The sequence below is a fragment of the Schistocerca serialis genome, chromosome 1 (assembly GCF_023864345.2).
Source record: "Schistocerca serialis cubense isolate TAMUIC-IGC-003099 chromosome 1, iqSchSeri2.2, whole genome shotgun sequence".
Classification (NCBI taxonomy): domain Eukaryota; kingdom Metazoa; phylum Arthropoda; class Insecta; order Orthoptera; family Acrididae; genus Schistocerca; species Schistocerca serialis.
Genome location: NC_064638.1, coordinates 833,140,768 through 833,164,309, shown reverse-complemented (window position 1 = coordinate 833,164,309; position 23,542 = coordinate 833,140,768). Strand labels below are relative to the sequence as shown.

Genomic DNA, 23,542 nt, shown 5'->3' with positions numbered 1-23,542 from the left:
TTCGGACTTAAACTTCCAAACACTTTAATCTCTCCCTTAACCAAAGCGCTGTCTAGATGATTGCAGAACTCAACACATTCATAAACAATGTTTCCTTCGAGGTAAACGTACCCTGCGTAAAGAGAATATGTAGCTTCTAGTTCTCTCCGAGGCAAATGTTACTGTTTTGACCCCACTGAACTAACGCGAAAGTCGATAGACAGCTCCTTACGTCTTCTATACAGCGTGTGACGTTCGCCTCAGGCATTGTGAACTCAGTACTGCCCTCCGACCAGATCGCACGACCTGGCGATGGATTCCTGGAACGCGTCACTCGTGTGTCCCCGGAAAAAGGCTACTGAATATTAAAACTCTTAATACTTAATGTTTGGCCGGCCGAAGTGGCCGTGCGGTTAAAGGCGCTGCAGTCTGGAACCGCAAGACCGCTACGGTCGCAGGTTCGAATCCTGCTTCGGGCATGGATATTTGTGCTGTCCTTAGGTTAGTTAGGTTTAACTAGTTCTAAGTTCTAGGGGACTAATGACCTCAGCAGTTGAGTCCCATAGTGCTCAGAGCCGTTTGAACCATTTTGAACTTAATGTTTGTTTTTCTTTGTCGTAATGGTCGGGAAACAGGAAATTTTGACAACTCACAACAAGGAAAAAGCAAAGATGACTAGAGTTTAGCACTTAACGAGCCGTGATCGTTGCCGACGGACGACTTGCCAGCTGACAAGGACAGGAGAGAAATATCCTACGGCATTCTTGAAAATAAACTCGGTGTTAAAGTCATATGCTAAGGGAAACCACGGAGTGTCCAAACCAGAGGTGCCGGACGAAAATTTAGATCTTAGCGATACCAAATATGAATCCAGTACGAGAGCGCGGCGAAAATTTCTCATCTTGGCACAAAAGTGACGCAGACGTGAACAAAGGTTATGTTTGTATAGATGAGAAATAACATGAGTGTAATTCTGAACTGCAAAACTGATTAGTTTATACATCCTTTCAAAGTAGCGGTAGTTGTATTTCGTGCACTTCGTTGAAGTTGATAAGCTGAAATTACGCGCTGTCACAAAATTCTTACTTTTAAACGATTTATTGCTAAAGCTAATTCATTGAAAATTACAGAAGGGTTGCAGGATCCGGCTATTTCATTTTGAACGGACAAGAAGTGCATAGTTGAATTTAGAATTCCGTGATTCCCTTGATGGGCGTCTGAGAAATGCATCTACGGAATTTGCTGTTCCACACTTAAAAGAACGACAATTAAAGATGAATGGCATAACCCCTCCTAAGAATGAATACAGTACAGAACATTTTACAAGAAAATTTAATCATTTGCACTATTTACGTAAAACTGGCGCCACACTTGTTGAATACCGTCCGAAAACAAATGAGAACAGCTATTTCTCAGCAATGCTCGTTATTTAAAAGAACCCAACTGATTTTGTGCATCGGTTTGTTACAGTCATACTCTAGAGAAGAAACGATTATGGACACAAATGGAGAACCCAGTAATTTTGCACCAAAAGGGCGAAGTTGAAAACAGCTGCCGAAAAGGTTATGGCCATTGTTTTCATAAGGTGTACAGTTATTTTTCGGATAAAGTGTGTACGGCTAAAGCAGCCACTCAGAATGCTCGTTCGCCATCTGGCGGTCGTAATCATTCGGCACGACTCGGCATGATTCGGAAGTTGCCATCGAAGCATAGCGTACTACGAATCGATGAATCGTTGGAACTTGGAATCGTCACGACTCGGAAACACGCAATCGTTCTTACGATTCTTTTGAACGACAATTCGTCCGTACCACGATTCGATTCTTACGATTCTTTATTTAGAGACGTTCAAATGAACGACTCATTCACGAATCGCCACAACTCTAGTTCACTTGGCTACCTAGACTAGGTCTCAGGAGGTATTACAGGTCTGTCAGTCAGCATCTGTATTTTATTTTTCATTCATATCGGAAAGACGTAATGAATTTCAGTGGCGGATTTACATATAAGCCCACTAGGCACGGGCCTAGGGGTGGCATCTTAAGGGGGGCGGCATTTTTTGCTCTGTACTCATTTTAACCTTTTACGTTTTAAAATAACTGCTCTTATAAACGACAAAAGTTTTTAATACTGTTAAACAACTTGCTACTTTAAATAACCCTTAAGAACGAAATTCGACAATACAAGCTTGGAAATATACATAGCTTACTTGGTGACTGAATGGAAATTTAACATTGGGTTTCTGTCTGGTATCTTCATGATTGTTCAAAGTATTTTGAAGTAAGCTGTCAGAACGGCAATCTACAATGCAATGACTGAAACGTTGTTATTCCGAGAATGTTGTCGGCTTCTACTTAACGCTACAATATTTTCCCCGTGAAAATACCGGGACCCCCGAAAAGCTGTGATAAAATAATCAGCAGTTTCTTAAATACTGTAACATGTGTGGGACTCAGTATGTAAAACCTGACTCTACTTAAATTTCTTTTAGAACTTATGGGGAAGTATCAGGTCAACCCTCCATTACTGTAATTAAAATGAAAGCTCTGTCGTCTTCAGTTTCTGAGCTTTGATTTAATGGCACCCATTTAACAAAACATGTTAATACTGGGAGTGTTTTACGGTTTTAAACACATGTTTATACGAAAAGAACACAAGCAGAACATCAATAGCAAACTCAAGTGGCAGACTCTGCAAGAGAGGCGCTCTGCATCGCGGTGTAACTTGCTGTCCAGGTTTCGAGAGGGTGCATTTCTGGATGAGGTATCGAATATATTGCTTTCCCCTACTTATACCTCCCGAGGAGACCACGAATGTAAAATTAGAGAGATTCGAGCGCGCACGGAGGCTTTCCGGCAATCGTTCTTCCCGCGAACCATACGCGACTGGAACAGGAAAGGGAGGTAATGACACTGGCACGTAAAGTGAGCTCCGCCACACACCATTGGGTGGCTTGCGGAGTATAAATGTAGATGTAGATCTAATAACGTGTGAAATACAGTTCACATCAAGTTTTAAAGTTTTATTTATTTTATTTTATTTATTTACTTAGTTACTTTTTTGGCGAAAAAAGAAGAAAAAACCAACTTTTGTTTGTCTCATTTATTGTGCTGCAGCGTGCACGATATCAAAGTTCCCACTCTGTGAAATCGAATAGTACATGGCATTGCAAATTTTATATTGAACTTCTTAACTAAGTTTTTTTTCTTCGAGGAAATGTTATTTTTATTTCATGTTGGAACAAAAGGTGCGTTTGCGTGTAGACATAACAGCAGTGTTCACACAAATGACAACACACCACATCAACTGTCAACAAGACTACTTAAATTTTGTACTCTGTCTTCTCTGCACACAGAAACCGCTAAAATGTTACAAGAATAAGTGGGATAAGAGTCGATCCAGCACACCTCACTGCAGGAAATTGCAAAAATTATTTGCTTTTTTAAATTAGAAAGGCAATGTCAAGAATATTCAGAACATATTTGCGTCCCAGCTTAAATTCCGGCGACGCGGGAAACAGAAGCCAAATAAAGTTCATATGGTTCAAATGGCTCTGAGCACTATGCGACTTAACTTCTAAGGTCATCAGCCGCCTAGAACTTAGAACTAATTAAACCTAACTAATCTAAGGACATCACACACATCCATGCCCGAGGCAGGATTCGAACCTGCGATCGTAGCGGTCGCTCGGTTCCAGGCTGTAGCGCCTAGAACCGCACGGCCACTCCGGCCAGCAAGCTAAATAAGGGACCGTCACATTTCCTTACGAGACGAATTCCAGCCGGCAGGTGTGCTTCTACTGTTCATTGACAACAGAGAAACAGGCGACAATGAAATTAAATTATTCTGCATTGTCGTTCTTTCATAGAACAGTTTGTCGAGTAATACGAGTTGGTCAGTTCATCGCTCCACGTTTAAAGGAAAAATTTTTGTGCTCGTGTACCGTGTTTAAAGTAAAAAGCTTTGTGCTCATGTGCGGGGTAGTGTGATTGGAACTGGGTACAGTCTTTCTTTCTTTCCTTTTACATTCATTTTCTTTTGTTTTGACTGTTGGTTGATAATTTTGTAAGTGCCTTAACATGAATAACAGTGAAAAAAGCAAACGTGCTAAATTAAGTGGGGCCGCATCTCAGAAGTTATCGAAGGAAAGGCGAGAACGAGAAGCCAATGTTCTAAAAACGCTTGGCAGAGTAGATAAATTTTTCGGAAAAAATGCTGCTGGTTCGACTTTTGAGTTCGGAAAAAATGCTGCTGGTTCGACTTTTGAGTTCAAGTAGTACGGGTGATATTTCTGGCACTGCAGCTATTGTAAAAGAAATAAATACAGACGAAACAAAAGTTCAAAATGAAGAAAAGCAAATTGTTCCTGATTTCGAGTTTCACGAAAAACTAAGGGTCGAGTCAAACATTACAAAAAGAAATAACCTCGTTAGTGACGATACTGCAGAATGGTGTGTCAATGAATCAACAATACACAGTTTCTTACAACGTGGCATTAATCAAAATCGTAACGGTGATTTTTCTAATTCAGGAAGATCAATAGGCGATAAAACCAGATATTTGAACAAAAATGTATTTTAGCGTAAACTCTTAACTGGTGAATCAACTCTGTGTGATTTTCTAGTATACTCCTGTAGCACCGGTGCTGTTTTTTTGTGCACCATGTATTCTGTTGGGAGGTAAGGCCGCGACTGCTGCTAATGGTAGGCCTACTGCAGATTGGAAAAAATTTCTAATATTTTACCTCATCATGAGAATTCCCTTGAACACAAAACTCTTTGTTATCACTCTTAACAAGAAAAAATTCACTTGGAACAGCAGATAACCATTTCGAGTCATATGATGAGACAGAAAAAATGTACCGGCGCAGCATGTTGAAAAGGGTGTTTGCAGTAGTGAAGAAGCTAACAGGTCGTGAACTTCCCCTACGGACACACGATGAAATATTCCATTCATTACATAATGGTCAATTTATGATGTTTCATGAACTTACAGCCGAGTCTGATCCTTTTCTCGCAGAGTACATTGAACGTTATGGAAATCCAGGGCAGGTACATACAAGTTATCTTTCTTCAACAATCTGTGATGAAATAATACAGCTTCTTTCTGAACGAATAAAAAGCATTATCATAAGTGAAATAAAACAGGCCAAATAGTTCCCTATAATAGTGGATTCTACCGTGGACATTTCACATATTGATCAATTATCTTTCATATCAATACGTGAACGAGAATGGTGAACCTGTTGAACGTTTCCTTCTGTTTTTACCAAACCTGGGACACTGTCCGAAAACTTAGCTGAAGCCGTACTAAAGGTCCTGTCTACAAATTACATTGATATTACTAACTGTAGAGGTCAGTCATACGACAATGCAAGCAATATGTCAGGAACCTACACTGGTTTGCAGGCACGCGTTAAATAACGAAATCCGAAAGCGCATTTATGTGCCTTGTACAACACATTCTTTGGATTTAGCCGGTACTAGTACTGCAATCGGTTGTCGGGAAGTATGTTCATTTTTCAATGTAGTGCAAAACCTTTATAATTTTTTCTCTGCTGGGTTAAACTTCTTTCTTTCATGCCATCGGGAAGCAAGCAAAACGGTAAAAAATTTATCAAAAACACGTTGGTCCGCAAGCGAGGAAGCGTGTGTAAGTCTATATGAAAACTAGGAGGGCGTTATCAATGCCCTCATATTGCCAATAATACGTTTGAAGAACCACTTGTGCGAAATGAGGCTTCAGCTTTATTAAATCAACTCAGCAGGCTAGATACAGTATTCATGATGACAGTTTTGGAAGGACATACTCCAGAGATTTAATAGTGTAAATCTGAAATTGCAAAGTGTAAATATTGATACTAAAATAGGGCATGAATTATATGAATCACTTGTATGATTTGTTGCATCTATTCGTGGAATGTTCGACTATTATGAAAATAAATCCAAGCAGATTGTGACCGATATAGACCATGAATGCACCTATAAAAGATCACGAAAACGCAAACTTCATGATGACGAAGAAGCGGGCTCTGTGAAGAAGTTTTTCTGACTGGAAGCGAAAAATTTAGAGTCGAAACATTTCTCCCAGTACTTGACAACTTGTACTCCGAATTAGTGAGGAGGAAGGAAAGCTATAGAACACTGTAGTTTTCAGTAACTTTAAGAACACCTCACCTGTCGACATTACTGAACGTGCAGCAAAACTCCAAGCGTCATATGACACAGATTTAGAGCCTTCCTTCCTATTGAATGTGGACATTTCTTGGAACTTTTGAAATCTTCGTAGATTAGTGATATACTAGTCGAAATGAGTAAATTTTTACGAAAAGAGAGGTTACAGTCCGTGTTTCCGAATGTTGACATTGCTCTTAGAAGATTTCTATGTACGACACATACAAATTGTTCAGCAGAACGTTCGTTTTCGGCTCTTAAAAGATTAAATCGTACCTACACTATGTGATCAAAAGTATCCGGACACCCCCAAAAACATACGTTTTTCATATAAAGTGCATTGCGCCGCCACCTACTGCCAAGTAGGTGATCTCAGTAGTCATTAGACATTGTGAGAGAGCAGAATGGGGCGCTCCGCGGATCTCATGGACTTCGAACGTGGTCAAGTGATTAGGTGTCATTTGTGTCATACTTCTGTACGCGAGATTTCAGCACTCATAAACATCCCCAGCTCGACTGTTTCCGATGTGATAGTGAAGTGGAAATGTGAAGGGACACGTACTGCTCAATAGCGTACAGGCCGACCTCGTCTGTTGACTGACAGAGACCGCCGACGGTTGTAGAGGGTCGTTATGTGTAATAGGCAGACGTGTATCCCGACCATCACACAGGAATTCCAAACTGCATCTGGATCCACCGCCTGTACTATGACAGTTAGGCACCGCCTGTACTATGACAGTTAGGCGGAAGGTGCGAAAACTTGGATTTCATGGTCGAGCGGCTGCTCATAATACACACATCATACCGGTAAATGCCAAAGGACGCCTAGCTTGATGTAAAGAGCGAAAACATAGGACGATTGAACAGTGAAAAACCGTTGTATGGATTGCCGAATCACGGTACACAAGGTGGCGATCCGATGGCAGGGTGTGGGTATGGCGAATGCCGGTGAACTTCATCTGCCAGCGTGTTTAGTGCCAACAGTAAAATTCGGAGGCGGTGATGTTATGGTGTGGTGGTATTTTTCATGCTGGTGGGGGGGGGGGGGGGGGGGGCTTGCACTTCTCTTTGTTTTGCGAGACTCTATCATAGCACAGGCCTACATTGATGTTTTAAGGACCTTCTTGGTTCCCACTGTTGAGGAGCAATTCGGGGATGGCGATTGCACCTTTCAACACAATCGATCACCCCTTCATAATGCACTACAATAACATCCCTGTAATGGACTGGCCTGCACAGTCCTGACCTGAATCCTACGGAACACCTTTGGGATGTTTTGGAACACCGACTTCGTGCCAGGCCTCACCGACAGACATTGAACCTCTCCTCAATGCAGCACTCAGTGTAGAATGGGCTGCCGTTCCCCAAGAAACCTTCGAGCACCGGACTGAACGTATGCCTGCGAGAGTGGAAGGTGTCGTCAGGGGAAAGAGCGGGCCAACACCATATTGAATTCGAGCATTACCGATGGAGGGCGCAACGAACTTTTAAGTCGTTTTCAGCCAGGTGTTCGGATACTTTTGATCACATAGTATACGTTCTACGCCTTGTCCATTCTTCACATCGAAGCCGACCTCGTAACTGATAACCGTCTGAACAATGAAGATATGGTCAACAAGTTTTCTGCCGTCAAAGCCAGGCACAAACTTTGCTGACTAGTGAGTTTGTTTATTTATTCATATTAGTTTTAAAAATTTTAGATTATAATGCGATTTTTATTGTGACTTAGAGCACATTCATTGGATTTACAAACTACGTACTACCTGTTCCATTAAGTTTCGGGTGTGCAGCCGCAAGAAATCTCCTTCTTCTAATATTTCGGCTGTATAACGTTCAGCAAGACAGTCCTGCGGCTCACTCTGAAGATGGCTGAACGTTATACAGCCGAAATATTAGAAGAAGAAGGAGATTTCTTGCGGCTGCACACCCGAAACTTAATGGAACAGTCTTTGCGCCGCCAAAACCTGAAGATTTACGTACTACCTGTTTATTTTACAACTGCCGATGGCAGAGCGCGGAACTAAACCTCGTTTACGTGCAGGCGTGACCGCAGGCGCCCGACAATACTAAACAATACCCGAATGACCCAGGCGCTGTACAGTCAAGTTATACTGATACTGTTGTATGTTACAACTGATGCGAATTCTTGGCGTCTGCTGAAATGTATAGCTATCGCGGAAATATACGTTATCAGAAAGTACGCTCAGATGAAAAAGTATTAATAAATAAGGTACTTCAGTTCTGTCGATAAATAAGTAAAACCTTTGCTAATACCGTTAGAAAGAGCTATGGTGAGAGCAGTAGCTGCAGTACAAAACTGTTCAGCCCTTACTTGGATTAAAGGTATTGTGTACACTTATTATGCAGCATCTAGCTACACAGACCCTAATGCTTTACACGTTAACTATTAGATTATAAAACAAATTTGATTTTCCCACACTAGACTGTAAAATTATGTAATAGCAAATCCAGTTCCCTATTCGCCTGTATTTAGTTATTAGTTCGTGCACCGAAATATCTATTTCATTGTCATTTCTTATGCTTTCCTATAGCTTCAGGTATTAATACCAAACGTGTTTTTTTTTTATCTGCTACACATTCAGGTTATTAGATCATAAAACGACAGTTTAATTTTGAACGCATCTCTGTAAAAGTACGTATTAATTTCTACTGTATGAGACGTTCTCTTCAGTTTTTAGATCGTAACAAAACTTTTTTATTTTCATTTTCAACGGTTTCGTGTAAAAGAACATATTAAAAGTGAATGTATAACAAAAATCCGTAGTCTCCTACCGCTCTGCTGAATTTTTAGGCCATAAAAAAAGTTATTTTCTTTGTGTTCATTTCTGTTGTCTTTCGACAGAAGAATGTGGTAACACAATGCAGTTTTAAGTTTGTTTTATCCGCTGTCGTACACGAAGTATAGGGAGCGCGACGAGATCGCTGGCATGTCCTTCAGAACAACAAATAGCAGATTACGGAAACAGCTCACAGCGCTCCCACCCAAAACGGCAATTGTGAAGTGATCGGGTAATAGTTATTATTTAAAACATGTATTGGGGGGGGGGGGGCGCACATAATATGGTGTGCCTAGGGGCGCAAAATGTTTAAATCCGCCACTGATAAACTCGTATCCTCTGCCGAAACAAGTCATTATATTCAGCGATTCTCAATGGCTACCGTGTACTAACACCCAAATGGCCACTATCGAAATCAACGAACTGCCATCAGCACGCATCGCAAGAGTTGACACTGGTAAGTGCAATCTGTAGCATCTAAGATGACTTAATTATTACTGAGAGCAAATGAAATTATTTTAATTTGATTTATCGTATAGATGCTTTATCTTCTGTTGTTGATGGATGTCTGAATGGAGAGATTGTCATCAAGCATTCACAGCTCTAGCTACTTATCCAGTAGAAATTCTTTAACGCCTCATATTTATTCTCGGCAACTGTTTAACAGCAGCTTACATTTGAAAGGCCATCCAGATTTAGGTTTTCCGTCATTTCCCAAACTCGCCAGAGTAAATTGCAGGGATCACTCCTTCGAAATGACATGGCCGATTTCCTTCCCCGTCCTTGCAACGTTCCGAGTAATTGCTCAGTCTCTTATGACCTTGTTGTAGACGGGACGTTAAACTCTAATCTTCCCTTTTTTTTAATTAATATTATTTGTGTTATGAACATAAACTCGTAGTGTTACACGAGAGTGTATTTCTTCACCAGTATATAGATTGTCTCATTTAACAATACAAGCATTTGCAGACTAACATATTACTTTGATAAAGTGATGTGTTGAACAAGCATTTTTCAAACCTACGAATGATGATCGCCACTACACAAAAACTGTTTTCGTAATGTATTAGATAATCTACTGTTTGTATGTATGTTTTATTTATGCCCGTATATAATGGGATGGGTAGGGACAGCGTATCTGCCAACTCACAATGACGATATACGTCGTACCACGTTCGCGGCATCTGGTGGTCGGCGGCATATTCCATATCGTCTGTTCCTGCCTTGGAGATATACTGTGCGCCATAGACGAAGAGCGGTCGTGACTGTGCCTCTGACTTCACGTGGATAAGAGAAAACTTGTTTAATTGATACGTTCAACTGACGTCTGTTGATGAAGACAGAACGTTTCTGGACTTTGTCCTTATCTATACATTTCTGGTGTTCAAAATAATGCAACAACTTCGTAACGCACGTTATTGTAAAAAAAAAGAGTACAATATAGGCTACGAGAAACTGTTAATGAGAAGCCTTGTATTTATTTTGAGAGTTTGTGTCGAGTTTGTACTCTTAACTCCCAGCAGTAACTGCAGCTCTTCGAGAAAGAAGTTCCATAAGAAGAGGTTGGGGAGTGTACTAAAATAATGTAAGGTTCGCAACATTAAATAACAGGAAGTCTTTGCTGTCGATCATACTTTGCCACCCGAGATCATGATAAACAGCTGAATGTCGCACATAGTGTAATAATCACATATCTGTGACCAATGACGTCGGATTTTACACCTACAAATTAATTACGTAATCGAACGGCAATAGTTAGCCTTTTTGATATATTGCTTCACTTACACCAACACTATTCTACCTTGAGACGAATTTCGAAATAAACTGATTCTTTTTTCTTAAGTGTCTGTTTCCATGCATTTTGCCATTGGTACATTATTGTGAATTTTTTGTGTTATGTGAAAACAGACAAACAGTTACAAAAGACAGTTTTTACTGCTCTTTATAAACATACTGAATAATAAAAGCTTCAAACCAGATAAATTCACTGAAAATCAGTTCATAATTTATTTATGTACAGATGAAGGATTTGCAAAACAATACACTTGAGTCTTTACATATAAACGACATTATAATTATTTCTGTATTGATTTTATGATACACTTCTTAGCACATACTTCCTTAGCAACGTATTTACTAATAAATTTAATAAAATTTACAAATATTGACAGTCAATTGCCACTGAGATATCGGCGGATCCAAGTCTTGATCTACGTCAAACTGCTGTAGTACCACTTGCAGTTATCGAAAACACTACACGTAAGTCTTTACATATAAACGACGTGATAATCATATCTGTATTGATTTTATGATATACTTCGAAACATATGCGTCCTTAAAAGCGTATTTGGTTATCAGTTTAATAAAATTTCCAAATATTCACAGTCAGTCGTCACTGAGATATCGGCGGATCCAAGTCTCGATCTGCGGCAAGCTGCGATCGTACCACTTGCTGTTATCGACAATGTTCCTCATAGCGTCGCTCACTAATGAAAGCAGACGTGGGGTGTCACGCTGGCGGGCTGAGTAAAATCCAGCCACCTGAAAAAGCGGTCTTCAAATGATGAACGCAGTCTAAAATTGTCAGCAATCCTCTCTCTTTTAATAACTTAACACACCTTCTTATGGTTGGCATTCGATTTAATGGCTTGACGAAAAAGACTACAATTTGCCTGCTACTGTAATATGTCAGTTCATAAATTAACTAATATTATACCCTGTCACTGCATAACATTGTTAAAAACAAGTAGCATCCATGGTATTTGACTAAGATGGAATGTTGATACAAGGGCCACAAAGCAAATACGGGTTACAAGCTCATTATCATCAAGTTTAGTCTGTGTGCAAATTTGTGTTGACACATTTTTGCTAGGTCATTTTTAGTCATTTTACTTACATTCTCCTGTTAGTAACTTATAAGATTATGAAACAGAAGAATATTAAAATCACTGAAATAAAACATAACGTAACAAAGACAAGTTTCTGTGAAAATCAGTTGAAACTATGCAGGTACAATGAAGTTCACATGATATCAGGGCAACTCGCAATAGTCAACTTAGTGGGCATCTTTTATTTGTGGCAAAGAGACCCAACAAAACCTTTGTATGCATCAATGCAGTGACATGTATATGCGAAGGATGTAAGAGGCACAAGTTCTTAATCACAGGTGATGTTGGCTTGACAGTTTGCTTTACCTCATCTGCAGCGAGGACTAGTTCTGTTTCCAGATTTAAATAATATGGTGGAATACCAAAGTAAACCAGGAACACCTATGATCAAACCGTGTGAAATACAGGAGTCAGTTTGATTGTTCTTGTGCAGAAGATGTGGCACCTTCATTGTATTATTCAAATTTCCTAGAGTAGCGTTCTGCCTTTGATAAGTCATAAAAGATACTAGTTGGTGACATTTTTTTATTTTAAAATTTTATTGTGCGCTCTGTGAATGTATAAATAACTGCTCCAGAATAGCAACTTTGAAATCTCAGAACATGGTTGACTAAGTGTCTTATTGTTGCATAGATACACAACAGCCCTCATGTAAATACTTCCTCAACAGTTTTGGCAAACAATGTAAAGAGTAGGATTGGCCAGATATCCACTGAATCATCTTTCTTATAAAAGGGGAAAACAAAGGCACATTTTAATGTGTCTGGTAAATAATTCCATATTAATGGCATACAAATATTACACAAGTGTTATTGCGTTGACGGCATTCTTTTTATAAGGATGGAGTGTCGCCTTCTCAACAGACAGCAGCGTGTCTCTAAGCATGGACCTAACTTCAGCATGGAAGAACATAAGAAATTAGCCTAGTTACCACAAGGACCAGTACTGAGGACTCCTATTTTCTTAACCTATATATTCCAATGGCTTTAAAGGGTGGTTCAACGTTGTAATGCTTGCTGACAACACAAGCGTACTAATCAAATGTCTAAATGCAATATTACCGAACACAGCTCATAAGATGGCTTAACAGGCCTAAAGTGGTTTACAGCTAACATTTTAAGTCTTAATCTCACAGTGACTCATATTATGTGATTCAAAACAAGCAGAAAAGACTTGCTAGCACAAGAAGAAGTCATTAATTCTCATACTCTAACTGAAACACCCTTTGTGAACCTCCTTTGGGTTCAATTGGGTGACAACATGATACCAAATAAATGCATAGATAAAATAATCAAGAAGCTCAGTTCACTACGTTTTGTCCTCAGATACAATTCTCAATATGTTTTTCTAGGGACAAGAGTGTTGGTTTATTTTGCATATTTTCAGATTCTGTTAGTATGGAATTGTGTTCTGGGGCGATTGCTAAACTTGGGTACCTTTGTTTGTGTACAGTTTGCATCAGTGCACTTACTTTAGTCAGAATGTAGCTGTCTCACATTAGTGATCTCTCTAATAACAGAAGCCTTTCCTCTGTATTCAGAAACATTTTCAGTAATGATAATATCTGTTGAGTAAATTAAAAACAGTGTCAAATCAGAACATAAATAGTAATTTTCTCCAACTGAATTCTAGTTGCCGTAAGACAAAGCATAATGCATTCCTTCGTGTGACATCTACAGTTCTGCACCCACAAATCACGGAAACTATTGCCTTCTATTTTCCTTGAAAATTAGGGAAAAATGTATCGTAACTTCCACTGGAGAACCAAATTCTACGCTTGTCTTGTCAACTGGATGGTCTTGAAGTTTTGTACCTGCTTATCTCTTTTCGATCATTATACACTTCCAGCCAGATTTTAACAAATACACCTTGACAGAATTTAATTGTCTTATTCAGAACCATTAATCTGAATAGATGAATTTATTTTTCCCAGCATATCGGTATTTGTAATTTCACTAAGAGATCAATATTTAGGAGCACTTTGTTTAACATATATTCTCTTTTACTCCATTTCAGCTTGATGATTTCTTTCCTGCGACATCTACATGCCCATTCTGTCTATTGTTTTTACGAAAACTTTTATGCATTAAGGCGAAACTTTCTCTTTGGAAACTTGATTTGGACCTGGTTGTTTTCGAATTTGAGAATTATAATGAATTTTGGAGTTCCCAAATGAAAAGCCAAAATGACTGCTGTTGAGTTTGGCACTTACATTTGAGTGTATAATTTGAAAAAGAAGTATATATTATTACCAGTGTCATTATTGCCAGAGAATTGCCTGTTTATTCAATTAGTTAGTCTCTGCTACATGTGAAATATGAGCTTCATAAAAGGCAAAATTTTTCTAGAAATCTAATTGATCTAGACTCTTACTCCACGAAATAATAATATTTTCTCTCTTTTATAAAACAGATTCCCTTGAAAAAACTTGGATGAATTTCATTTAAAATTTTGAGATGGCAGAACCAAACTCCGATTGCGTAGATGATGACGAAGCACTCTGACAGAATGAATGAATATCAGACACTTTGACGATGAACTACTTGCACAACACCAGTAAGTCCTATGAAACGCATCTACGGCTCCCGGCCAAATCGCTACACATTTCGCAGTCACTGTTGACATCGTATACTTCATGTATAATGTTTATTAGGAGTGAATCTCCAATGCTGTACGTAGTACATTTCTCTGATACGATAATATGTTGCTACTATAATCCATTACTGGGGTGAAGGTGTTGCCACAGTCTGTGATGTAGCTGTGCATGCCGAGAATGCCTAATACAGAATTTAACTATTTTCTATATGAACAGTTTTGTTTTGTTAACTGTTACTAAAGAAAAACAAATTTTACTTTCAGCAGATGTGAGTAGTAAGGATATTGTGCAAAGTATATGCATGTTTCACAGAAACCATCTTAAAGATCCTGACATTTTTACACTCACTCACAAGTACATGTACTACTTAAACAGTTTTATTTCTGGTAATAAAAATCAGTTTGATATGATCTATGATTTACACAGTAACAACATAGGACATAAATTTAATTTCCATGTAGATCCTCCAGAAATTGAAGAAACAACTTCAACATGTTTGTCACTACCAAATTGCAAATGAACTTCTTCCCTGTGACAAAAGAAGCTCACACAGGTCTGCAGACCTGAGAGGAGCTCACAAAACTTCATTGGACTGTTCTTTCTCATCCACCCTACAGTGCAGATCTCACGCCTTCCAATTTCCATCTGTTTGGCCCAATGAAGGATGCACTCCATAGGGAGCAGTGTTGGATGAGGGAGGTTTATACATACAAGAAGACATTGGCTCGTATGTCAAACAGTAGAGTGGTACTATGCAGACAAACAGGCCTCCCAGTAAGGTATTGGAATACTGAATAAAACCAACTTGCTTTCAGAAAAACATGTATTTCATAACTTATTGAATAATGCCTCTCTCAGTATGCTTCTTTTGAATGTACTGAAAGCCATACCTGGGGCTTGGTTAACACTATTCCAGAACAGAATAGTCACCAATAAATACTGTACATATAACTTCCACAAGTATCACTCCATCTGCATAAAATTGTTCTACCAATATCCAGGAGTATAACTCAAAATGAATGAAATGTAATTTGCTTGTTAAAGTTCCTCCAAAACATATTGCCATGAGATGTTGTGCATGCAATGTAGTGCAGTGGTTAACGGTACTGGTTGCAGTGCTGCAAGTTAGCAGTTCAAATACAGCCACTAGCAACTATTTGTTATTTAGCATTGATCATTTCTGGGAAGTTCGTGAAATATCTGATGTTTGTAAATTCTGAAATATTTTATGTTTGTATAAACAACAGCACACTGGACAGTTCAATGTTTGTATAAATAGCTGCACTCTCTGTCCAGGAGGTCAGTTCTGTTCTTGTAGTACTTTGGTGTCAGTAATAAACTTGCTTTCAGTACTGTGTGTTCAACTTCACTGATAAACTTGCTTTTATATTTAGACCTGATTGTGTTTAGATGTAATACTGTTTGGTGGAGAAGCCAGGTACTTCAAAACCTCTACAATGTTGTTTGGTGGAGAAGCCAAGTACTTCAAAACTTCACCATCGCCATGACTCCAATTACACAATGTAAAAGCCTTCACCTACACAGTCAGGACCTGGAATTCCAAGCATTATATCACTCCTAAGATCTGTATATTCAGGAGACAGATGGATTCCAAAACAGCAATAAAGGCGCTGCACATCAGGCATCCATCATTGTTTTTCGGAGATGCTGGTCTGGTAAGGGTTTGACTGAGTCACCAATTACAATGTGTAGTGTTTCGGAATATTTGTAAAAATCCCAACACACCATTGGAAAGCAGTCAACACGAGATGCTCAGGAGTAAATTGAATAAGGATAAATGTAGAGGGAAAGGGAAACTGTATGTTTTCCTTTTCTGTAAGCAGTGAATGTGGAACAGTGGTGGAGCAGGGGAGAAGTGGACCAGTAAAAATTATTAAAACCACTGGTTGTCTGGGAGTTATTTGTGCCATGATGCAACAAGTACCTGAATCTGAGAGCCATGGAGTAAATGACACACCAATAAGGGAATAATGAACAACTGAAGAGTAGTAGTTGATTTTCTGGTTTTTCTCTCAGTTTCTACAGTATGCATGTATGGATATTTGAATGTACTCAAGAGAGTGGTGTTACCATAGCAATTGTTAGTTGTGTTGTGAAAAATAGTAATGAAAATGTTAGGCAAAAATATTCCCCTATTTGTGAGAAGTGTGGCTATTTATTTAGTAGCGCAATAGAGAGAATTTGCGAAAGCATTTGAGGGATCTTCACCACAGTTGGATCGACAGGGAGTTGGCATGGAAGGATCCAGATCACCAAGAGGATAAAGGCAATACAACTTTCAACTGGTGGTGTGTTGGGGTCAGAAAAATGTTTCCCTATTATATCAGCCAGGGACACAACTTCCTGCTAATGCACAAATCTTACAAAATAAACAACAGCAGGAAAAGAAGGAAAAATACACTCCAAATGAGTGGGATGATGTGATGTGTTTGGCAAATGTGTACTTTTACTCACATGGCATGGCCCAGTTGTGGTTCGAGAGCAATGAGAAGGAGCTCAATAGTTGGAAAAATTCTAGGGTGAACTCAAGAAAACATTTAGCAGCAACCAGCAGCAAGTCTGCTTAGCAGAAGAGCAATTGAAGACTAGGGCTCAACATCATGGGAAAGGACTCAGTTGTACATACCAAATATTGGCCCTATGGCACATCATGAATTCTAATACAGGAGCTAACAAAATCACACACTTATTGAAAGAAGTTGCAGAATATATGTATCAAGATCTTCTTGTGCAAGTAGTCACAATAACAGCAAAAGTCGCTAACTGATGCCAGGGAACCAAGGAAATACAATAGAAAAAAGAGTTGGACAAAAGATGCTCATGAGTAAATTGAGTAAGGATAAATGTAGAGGTAAAAGGAAACTGTGTGTTTTCCTTTCTTGTATGCAGTGAATGTGGAGCAGTGGTGGAGCCAGGAAGAAGCATTCCAGGGATCTTCACCACAGCTGAATCGACAGGGAGGTGGCACGGAAGGATCCCGACCACCAAGAGGATAGTAGCAGTTGCAGATCATCATATGCTCCCTTCCTCCATACGGCAGATGATAAGGAAAAATATAGATCCGGGTATGGCAGCTAGAAATGTCAACCCCATATATCAGGAGGTATCAGAGGATGCTGAAGAATAGATGTTTCAGTTTTTACCACCATTCTCCACCACCAGCCAAACACACCAGGGAGAATGGACTTGGCCAGCTCATACCTACGCTACAGTCATCAAATGACAACTTAGCACCCGACAAAACCCATGTAACTAACTTCTACACCAAATGTAATGACTCATAGAGGAAGAGAAATTTGAAGGTCAGAAGGAAACAAGGTAGTGTATTTCCACTGTGGATGACGAGGACACATTGTGAGCAACTGCAAAGAAAGCAGACAAGTGTTCGACAGCTACTCTGCTCCCAGATGTGAAGTATCAAAACAGATCTGTTCACACCAGTTAGCTGCAGAGGAATATAGTCGACCTGAGGACATGGCCCATCACTGTACTCCAAACAAGGTCACTTCACGACATGCTGTAGCCATTCCGCATAGCCCTTTTGATGCATCAGCCACTTGCCTAGCTTCCTACTTCAGGAAAACAAAGTGAGGCAACCATCTCTGGAGGTTAAGCAAATGCTCCAACTGTGATAGTCACCAAGATGCCAGGAAATCTTATTGGCATCATAATTCATGACCATCTTGTCTAGGTGCTAATTGACTCAGGAGCTTCCTTTTTGTGTAATGTTAAGATGTTTATTGTTGTCAGCTACAGAAGACTATGTTCTGTGATACAAAAGCGATTATTGAGGAGGGTGTAAATGGGAAATATGTCATTCTGACAGAACCACAATATCAATGATGGAAAACACCCCTCCAAATTTGTCATTTTGTCAGAATGTAGTCATAACATTATTCTTGGATTAAAATTCTTACAGGCATCACAAACAGTCATAGACTGGTAAATTACAACTCCAGATTGTCAAAATTATTCCAACAAGCATACATAATACAGATTGTTCTGAGTAGTAGTATACCATTAATGATATTGTTATCATGCCATCATCAACAAGATGAGCTCTAGTCATCAACTGGGATGCTCAGTTCTACTGTAAAGCTTTTGTCAGTTGCAAAGAGCAACTCAGGCTCACGAAAGAAATCTACATGTCAGTGGTGATTGCAATTATTGCTGACAGTCAACAAGAACTGTGGACTGCTAACTGTCATGAGCAGCTGCAACACATTCCTAAATATATTAGACATGTTTTTAGGGACAGCTGAACCAGTCCAGGAAGAGTTACTTTTTTTTTTTTTTTCCCCCATCAGTCTTCTTACTGGTTTGATGCGGCCCGCCACAAATTCCTTTCCTGTGCTAACCTCTTCATCTCAGAGTAGCACTTGCAACCTACGTCCTCAATTATTTGCTTGACGTATTCCAATCTCTGTCTTCCTCTACAGTTTTTGCCCTCTACATCTCCCTCTAGTACCATGGAAGTCATTCCCTCATGTCTTAGCAGATGTCCTATCATCCTGTCCCTTCTCCTTATCAGTGTTTTCCACATATTCCTTTCCTCTCCGATTCTGCGTACAACCTCCTCATTCCTTACCTTATCAGTCCACCTAATTTTCAACATTCGTCTATAGCACCACATCTCAAATGCTTCGATTCTCTTCTGTTCCGGTTTTCCCACAGTCCATGTTTCACTACCATACAATGCTGTACTCCAGACGTACATCCTCAGAAATTTCTTCCTCAAATTAAGGCCGGTATTTGATATTAGTAGACTTCTCTTGGCCAGAAATGCCTTTTTTGCCATAGCGAGTCTGTTTTTGATGTCCTCCTTGCTCCGTCCATCATTGGTTATTTTACTGCCTAGGTAGCAGAATTCCTTAACTTCATTGACTTTGTGACCATCAATCCTGATGTTAAGTTTCTCGCTGTTCTCATTTCTACTACTTCTCATTACCTTTGTCTTTCTCCGATTTACTCTCAAACCATACTGTGTACTCATTAGACTGTTCATTCCGTTCAGCAGATCATTTAATTCTTCTTCACTTTCACTCAGGATAGCAATGTTATCAGCGAATCGTATCATTGATATCCTTTCACCTTGTATTTTAATTCCACTCCTGAACCTTTCTTTTATTTCCATCATTGCTTCCTCGATGTACAGATTGAAGAGTAGGGGCGAAAGGCTACAGCCTTGTCTTACACCCTTCTTAATACGAGCACTTCGTTCTTGATCGTCCACTCTTATTATTCCCTCTTGGTTGTTGTACATATTGTCTTTGACCCATCTCTCCCTATAGCTTACCCCTACTTTTTTCAGAATCTTGAACAGCTTGCACCATTTTATATTGTCGAACGCTTTTTCCCGGTCGACAAATCCTATGAAAGTGTCTTGATTTTTCTTTAGCCTTGCTTCCATTATTAGCCGTAACGTCAGAATTGCCTCTCTCGTCCCTTTACTTTTCCTAAAGCCAAACTGATCGTCACCTAGCGCATTCTCAATTTTCTTTTCCATTCTTCTGTATATTATTCTTGTAAGCAGCTTCGATGCATGAGGTGTTAAGCTGATTGTGCGATAATTCTCGCACTTGTCAGCTCTTGCCGTCTTCGGAATTGTGTGGATGATGCTTTTCCGAAAGTCAGATGGTATATCGCCAGACTCATATATTCTACACACCAACGTGAATAGTCGATTTGTTGCCACTTCCCCCAATGATTTTAGAAATTCTGATGGAATGTTATCTATCCCTTCTGCCTTATTTGACCGTAAGTCCTCCAAAGCTCTTTTAAATTCCGATTCTAATACTGGATTCCCTATCTCTTCTAAATCGACTCCTGTTTCTTCTTCTATCATATCAGACAAATCTTCACCCTCATAGAGGCTTTCTATGTATTCTTTCCACCTATCTGCTCTCTCCTCTGCATTTAACAGTGGAATTCCCATTGCACTCTTAATGTTGCCACCGTTGCTTTTAATGTCAGTAAAGGTTGTTCTGACTTTCCTGTATGCTGAGTCTGTCCTTCCAACAATCATATCTTTTTCGGTGTCTTCACATTTTTCCTGCAGCCATTTCATGTTAGCTTCCCTGCACTTCCTATTTATTTCATTCCTCAGCGACTTGTATTTCTGTATTCCTGATTTTCCCGGAACATGTTTGTACTTCCTCCTTTAATCAATCAACTGAAGTATTTCTTCTGTTATCCATGGTTTCTTCACAGCTACCTTCTTTGTACCTATGTTTTCCTTCCCAACTTCTGTGATGGCCCTTTTTAGAGATGTCCATTCCTCTTCAACTGTACTGCCTACTGCACTATTCCTTATTGCTGTATCTATAGCGTTAGAGAACTTCAAATGTATCTCGTCATTCCTTAGTACTTCCATATCCCACTTCTTTGCGTATTGATTCTTCCTGACTAATGTCTTGAACTTCAGCCTACTCTTCATCACTACTATATTGTGATCTTTGTCTATATCTGCTCCTGGGTACGCCTTACAATCCAGTATCTGATTTCGGAATCTCTGTCTGACTATGATGTAATCTAATTGAAATCTTCCCGTATCTCCCGGCCTTTTCCAAGTATACCTCCTCCTCTTGTGATTCTTGAACAGGGTATTCACTATTACTAGCTGAAACTTGTTACAGAACTCAATTAGTCTTTCTCCTCTTTCATTCCTTGTCCCAAGCCCATATTCTCCTGTAACCTTTTCTTCTACTCCTTCCCCTACAACTGCATTCCAGTCGCCCATTACTATTAAATTTTCGTCCCCCTTTACATACTGTATTACCCTTTCAATATCCTCATACACTTTCTCTATCTGTTCATCTTCAGCTTGCGACGTCGGCATGTATACCTGAACTATCGTTGTCGGTGTTGGTCTGCTGTCGATTCTGATTAGAACAACCCGGTCACTGAACTGTTCACAGTAACACACCCTCTGCCCTACCTTCCTATTCATAACGAATCCTACACCTGTTATACCATTTTCTGCTGCTGTTGATATTACCTGATACTCACCTGACCAGAAATCCATGTCTTCCTTCCACTTCACTTCACTGACCCCTACTATATCTAGATTGAGCCTTTGCATTTCCCTTTTCAGATTTTCTAGTTTCCCTACCATGTTCAAGCTTCTGACATTCCATGCCCTGACTCGTAGATTGTTATCCTTTCATTGATTATTCAATATTTTTCTCATGGTAACCTCCCCCTTGGCAGTCCCCTCCCAGAGATCCGAATGGGGGACTATTCCGGAATCTTTTGCCAATGGAGAGATCATCATGACACTTCTTCAATTACAGGCCACACGTCCTGTGGATACACATTACGTGTCTTTAATTGTCATTGGTCATTGCTGATTCTTCCACCTTTAGGGGCAATTTGCCACCCCTAGGACAATAGAGTGCCCCGAACCTCTATCCGCTCCTCCGCCCTCTTTGACAAGGCCGTTGGCAGAATGAGGCTGACTTCTTATGCCGGAAGTCTTCAGCCGCCAATGCTGATTATTTATCAAAATTTTGGCAGTGGCGGGGATGAAACCCGGGACTGAAGACGTTTTGATTATGAATCAAAGACGCTACCCCTAGACTACAGGTACAGAGTTACTTAGTGGCGCTGACAAAGAACCCTGCTCCATTACCATTAGAGACAACACAGGGGAAGATCTGCTACCGAACTGCCAATAAGACTTGGCCTAACCAAGAAACATTATCATCGAGTAATAGCCATTGTGCATCAACTTTTAGATGCTTTTAAATCTAGAGTGGAGAAAAGAGAAACCAAGCAGCCCTTGGTAAAACACTATATCAACACTGGGCATCATTCACCAATCAGTCAGAACTCATACAGAGCATCACCGGCTGATCCGTGGATAATCTTGGAGAAAGTGGAGAAGATGCTGCAAGATGATGTCATCGAACCTACAGAGAATCCTTGGCCCTATCCTGTGATCTGCATGAAGAGGGCTCAGCATATGGCATTTCTCTATTGACTATCAATGGCTGAAAGATGGCTATTCATTGCTGCACACTGACAATACCCTAGATTGCTTGAAAGGGGAAAAGTGTTTCTCAACTACTGACATGCAGATGAACTATGGACATATTGAGTTTGATGAGGCTGACTGGGAAAATACTGCCTTCATAACTTCTGATGGGCTCTATGAGTTTAAAGCTATGACATTTGGACTAGGTAAGACTCCAGTCACCTTTGAGCATCTGATGGACAACCTGCTGTTACACCTTGATTGACATGTCTTAGCCTTTTTGATGATACTCTTGTTTTTTCAAAGACACTTTAAGAATATCTGAGCTGCCTGTGTACTGGTAGGCCTCTTTCTAAATCCAGACAACTACCTCTTCATCATGCAAGAAATAAAAATCTTAGGGGCATCTAGTGAATGGTGATGGAATCTGTTATAGTCCAAAGAAAATATGAGCAGTCACAGATTTACCTACTCCCCAATGCATTCATGATGTCAGAAGTTTCCTCAGAATGTGAAGAATGTGCTCATACTACTGGTCATTCACAGAGGACTTTTGTACCAAGCACGTCCCTTGCAAGAACTACTGCAGAGAGATGCCAAAAATTCCTGGAATGAAGTGAAAGAAGGATATTTCCTTATCCAAAAGAAGGTGCTAACATCTTCTTCAGTCCTATCATTGTATGACAAGAATTCCAAGACAGATCTTCATACACTAGCAGTTGTGTAATAGTTGCAGTTCTAGAGCAAATTTAGGAAGGTGCTGAAAAAGTGATAGCTTATGCTTCCAGAGGACTGTCCTAATCTGAGACTAGCTACCCTACAACCAAGAAAGATTACCTTGCAGTTGTTTGGGCCATCAACAAGTTCCTGTTATATTTATTTGGCATGTTACTCACTGTTGTGATGGACCATCATTCTCCATGCTGGTTGACAAGATGGAAGGATCGCTTACATCAGCTAGCAAGATGGGCACTCAGGCTTCAAGATTACAACACCGCAGTGGTATACAAAAGCAGATGCAGAGACAGGGATATGAACTGCCTTTCAAGGATTTCTTTGGTGGAACACAGGAACAACATGGATGAAATCTACTGCTTTGATGAATTTCTTAG

General features: G+C 39.8%; 1 protein-coding gene across 2 annotated transcripts in view; it reads right to left on the bottom strand.

Moving 5' to 3' along the window:
* Positions 1 to 10,933: 10,933 nt before the first annotated feature.
* Positions 10,934 to 23,542, bottom strand: part of LOC126484832 (aminopeptidase Ey-like) — a 243,462-nt gene continuing 230,853 nt past the window's right edge. For both annotated transcript variants that reach the window (XM_050108430.1, XM_050108438.1), the window contains exon 18: positions 10,934 to 11,491. In XM_050108430.1, coding sequence (XP_049964387.1) covers positions 11,336 to 11,491 — 156 coding nt within the window. In that variant the 3' untranslated portion in view covers positions 10,934 to 11,335. The remainder of the gene's footprint in view (positions 11,492 to 23,542) is intronic.